At 41.6% G+C, this 4,637-nt stretch overlaps 1 protein-coding gene across 1 annotated transcript in view; it reads right to left on the bottom strand.

Moving 5' to 3' along the window:
- NSUN2 (NOP2/Sun RNA methyltransferase 2) overlaps positions 1 to 4,571 on the bottom strand; it is a 33,071-nt gene extending 28,500 nt beyond the window's left edge. Inside the window, exons 1-3 of the mRNA XM_066243433.1 lie at positions 4,160 to 4,571; positions 3,891 to 4,048; positions 3,144 to 3,248 (exon numbers count right to left, since the gene is read on the bottom strand). Coding sequence (XP_066099530.1) covers positions 3,144 to 3,248; positions 3,891 to 4,048; positions 4,160 to 4,264 — 368 coding nt within the window. The 5' untranslated portion in view covers positions 4,265 to 4,571. The remainder of the gene's footprint in view (positions 1 to 3,143; positions 3,249 to 3,890; positions 4,049 to 4,159) is intronic.
- Between the last annotated feature and the right edge of the window lie 66 nt (positions 4,572 to 4,637).

The following is a 4,637-nucleotide window of genomic DNA, read 5'->3' on the forward strand; positions in this document are numbered from 1 at the left end:
ATAATGTCACTGATCAGGAATTGTCATTTTTTAACTTGGTTTGCACCCATCCACTGATCTCCAATTGCCCAAATCTGTCCACTGATGACACAGAAAACCATGGCCAATTAACCCAATGTCATCCTAAGCATAACATGGCATTTGGTGACAAAATCTTACTTCCATCTTAGCACTTACTATTAAGTCTTAGGTGTAATAAGAGCAATTTAACAATGCAAAGTCAGTGTTTCCATGTGTCAAATTGCAGGTCAGTAGCCATGAAAATAAAACTAGCAAGTTTAAAAAACAATACCTCTGACTGCCTTAAAACTTTGAGTATTTGACAGAAACCTCAGGCATTAAGATTTTAAGACACTGGTCAACAGGCACTACATGAGATACATCTGAAAAGTTCTCTCTTCCAAACAACCAAGTTAAGTGGCTGAATTTGTTCAGAGCCATGTTCCAAATGTCCCCAGTGCTTTTGGTTCTACCTCCTATGACTGTTTCCTTCCTCAGTATTCATCCTGTTTCAAAAATAAAAACTCAAAATACAATCATACTTATCAGGCAATTAAAAAAAAAGCAAAACCCTTCAGTTTTAAATACTCCCTTTGGCCTCTTTAGAGGTAAAATGGTAGAGATACATTCAAATTGAGCTTTAGCTGTAGTATTTCACAAAAATCTGCCATCCACTTGTCACCTTTACAAGGTTGAATAGCTAAACATGTTATCTGTATATAATTTCTAGCAATGCTAAATTATCTGGAATTAACGACAGATAATTAGGTATTACCACCTCACCAAATCACCAACATCGTTAATTTAAATTCTGTACACCACTACTTATTATAAATAGCTCAATTTTCATTTTCAAACAGACAGGCAATCTAGATGTAATTTGAACAAATATTTCTTTATGTACCTTCTAGATTGAGTTTCTAATAGGTAAAATATAAATTCATTATAATAAGACTAAAATTCTACGAGAAGTAACTATGACTGTGAAAACTGTTAATCTGATGAAAAAATATATTTAAAAGTGAATAATGAAATACAAAAAGATTGTATGTTAAAATAAATAAAAATATGCTTCTAATGTAGCTTTAGAAACATTTTTGAGCTAACAAATATTAAAATCTTAGATTTTAACACCAACCAAATTAATCTCAAAGGACTATACTTAATCTTTGGCTATGTATTGTAATTCAAATTTAGCATGTGAATCTTTAAAGTCCTATGTGGAAACCTGTCATGTCTTTTAAGGATAAATTAAAAGTACCACTGTCACCTTTACACCTCAAAAATTCTTAAGGGGAAAAAAATCTCTGCAAATATATAGAACATCCATAGACCACTTAAATCCACGCATTAAAAAGAAGAAAATGAATCACAATAAGGTGTGTTCTCCACAAATAATTGTAAAAACAAGACTTTTATAAGAATACTTTAGCATAATTCTTTATAGTTCTAAGTCTATGAAAAGCAAAGAAAAGATAGAACCTGCCCAAGTTATAAGTCCTGTATTTAATACTCCTAGAAAACTAAGGCTCCCACCAACTCTTAAGTTTTATTCCATGATATACCAAAAAGTTAAGATTATATACATTTCAGCAAGTTCAGCAATACAGTTATCAGACAGACATCTTGGTAAGTTTCTGCTTTACTTACTTGCTGAGATTTATGAATATTCCACACCTGACAAATAACTCTGACTGAATAAATGTTTATGCAATAAAACTGTCATGCAGTTGTCATTGATAATGAAAAAAGCTAAGGATTAGGAACCCAAATGATACAGTATATTGTTCACACCCTTCCATTGTTGTGTTCAGAAAATTAATAATGTAAAAAGGATGACTAGCTGTTATAAGACAGTGATTTGCTTTTATTTTTCAACCACAGACAACTTCAGCTGAATAGAGATTTTAGTACAGGCCATTCACCATTCAAATGTATAGGCTGCACATATCTCGATAGAAACACTGAAAATTCAAATGGCCAATAAAAGAAAAGCAAGCAAATCTACAGCCCATGATTAATAAAAATCTAACCCTGGTTTGCAATTACTAAAAAGTATCTAACAAAGAAAGACACTATCACATACTTGAATAGTAAAACCCCCAAAACTTGTCAGAAAATACTGGTTAAATTCACCTTTTTTTTTGTATTTTTCTGAAGCTGGAAACGGGGAGAGACAGACAGACTCCCGCATGCGTCGCACTAAGATCCACCCAGCACGCGCACCAGGGGGCGATGTTCTGCCCCTCAGGGGGCGTCGCCCTTTTGTGACCAGAGCCACTCTAGCCAGAGCCACTCTAGCGCCTGGGGCAGAGGCCAAGGAGCCATCCCCAGCGCCCCCGGGCCATCTTTGCTCCAATGGAGCCTTAGCTGCTGGAGGGGAAGAGAGAGACAGAGAGGAAGGAGAGGGGGAGGGGTGGAGAAGCAGATGGGCGCCTCTCCTGTGTGCCCTGGCTGGAATCAAACCTGGGACTACCGCACGCCAGGCCGACACTCTACCACTGAGCCAACCTGCCAGGGCTAAATTCACCTTTTTTATAGCAATCATTTAAAGCATTATTTTTTGGTTTTGTGAGAATTTTCAATGCCTCAAAGTTGAAAATGTAAAATGTAGAAATATAACGATTTACTTTAATGACTCCCCAGAGCTTGGTGCACAGGGTTTGTACTTGAGTACTCCAGGCATTTTACAAGAAAGATGATGAAACAAATAACCTACAGAACAAGTTTTTAAAAAAGGGCCAGTGGGCTCACACACAAGGCAGGGAACTGGCCACAGTAAAGACAGAATCAGGTAAAGTCTGTTGTTTTTCTGAAAGTAGACGAGCTGAGTGGCTTGTTTTGACATGAGAAAACAAGGGGCTTACATGGAAACAGTAGAAGTGAGAACACGAAGGAAGTAAAGGGATTGGACTGACTGGGAAAAATTAACTGAACTCAGTGACTCAAATATCAAGAGCTGCAAATCATACATGAAAACTTCCACACAGTGTAAAGTAATAATGATAAAAAGCATTGGGTAAACAACATGAGGACGTCTCAGAAGTATGTTCAGGTTCTTTCATGTGAACAGCAAATGCATTATCAAGAGGTATATTCAAGTGACAAAGAAGAAAAGCAAAATGGAGCCTTGTTGTACCTACCAACTCAGGGGTTGTGGAACTTCAACTTTCTGACCGTCCACCTCCAGGTCCTCCAATTCCTTGAAATACTTGTTCTTTAAACAATGTAGAATCTCTTTTGCATGGCTATTAAAAAAATAAGTAAGTTTCAAACCAACCTGAAAGGCTAATTTAATAAGTTTCTCTTTTTGCAAATTTAAGATTACCAGTGATTTAAAACTAACAGCACCTTTGGATAGAAAGAAGACATTCTTCAATCACTGCTTTTTTAATCTATTCTTTCAAAGCTTAACAGTCCCCACTATTTAGTCACTAAAGGATGATAGACTAAATGTAGCTCTACTGCAGTCCTTCATTCCTAAATATCCCTCCAGTTCCAAAATTTTACTTGCAATTCCTCTTGGAAAAATAGCAAATGCAAAAACAAAGTCTCGAGAACCAGATACTTGCCCCAAACTTGGTTAATATCACAAATTTTCATGTGTTCCAAAGGGTTGGCGTTCTCCGTTCAGGAATCCTCAGGGGTCTACCCTTTCTCAGATAGCATTTTAATTTCTTTTTCTAGCCTCCCATGTCATAATGCCTCCTTGACTTATTCTACCAGATCCTGTGCCCCCTCCCGGACGCTTCTGGTCTCTAGATGCACGGTTGACAAGCACCAGTTCTCTAGCACAGTAACACTCCTCAGGGAAAACACTAGCGTTTTTAACATTTAACCTTAGCCAATCTAACCCCACTTCTCTAGGAAATACATGCACAGTCCCTTACCTTTTGTAACCAGTAATTCTTAAAGTGGCCGGGAGGGGTTCCCTTAGCGCTTCCATGAACTGGTCCCACTCGCCCTCTGGTACAATCTTGAGCTCCTGATAGTAGTGCTCGAAAAGCTTGTTCTCCTTGACGATCTCGGGGTACCCGCCTTCCCAGCCCTAAGGAACAAAGGGGGAATCTACTAAGGAAGAGCCGCCCCTCGTCGCCCCGAGGTCTCGGGGTCCGGAGGCCCACGCGAGGCGTCTTCTCCCCCTCGCCCCGACTCCTACCGCATCACTGCGCTTCCCGCCGCCCTCGGCGCTGTCCTCCACGTCCTCGGGCCGCCGCTGCTGCTGCTGCTGCCGGAGCCGCCGGACTCGCGCCCGCCGCCCCATAGCACACGCGGTCACGCACGCGGTCACGCACGCCGTCCGCACCCACCGGCCCGCCACGTCCGGTTGCGCACACTTCCGGGCCCCAACTAGAGGCCCCCGCGGGTCCGCGCCTCCGCCTCTCCCGGGCCTGCAGGGACTTTCAAGAAGTCAGAAGCACCGCGACCCGTACTCCCTGAATATAACGAGCGAAGGGATCCGCTGACAGCTTGCGTGGTAATCTGGCAACGGAAAGCAGTCCCAAAGGCGACGGCGCGTCGAGCGTCCGAGTTTCCCGCGCGGCCTTAGGCAGCTCCGCGGACAGCCCTAGGTCAGTCGTGCGCAGAGTGGCGATGACGCCACGCGTCTGGGGATGGGGCTACGCTCGTGTGGGTGG

Source organism: Saccopteryx bilineata, chromosome 1 (assembly GCF_036850765.1).
Source record: "Saccopteryx bilineata isolate mSacBil1 chromosome 1, mSacBil1_pri_phased_curated, whole genome shotgun sequence".
NCBI lineage: Eukaryota > Metazoa > Chordata > Mammalia > Chiroptera > Emballonuridae > Saccopteryx > Saccopteryx bilineata.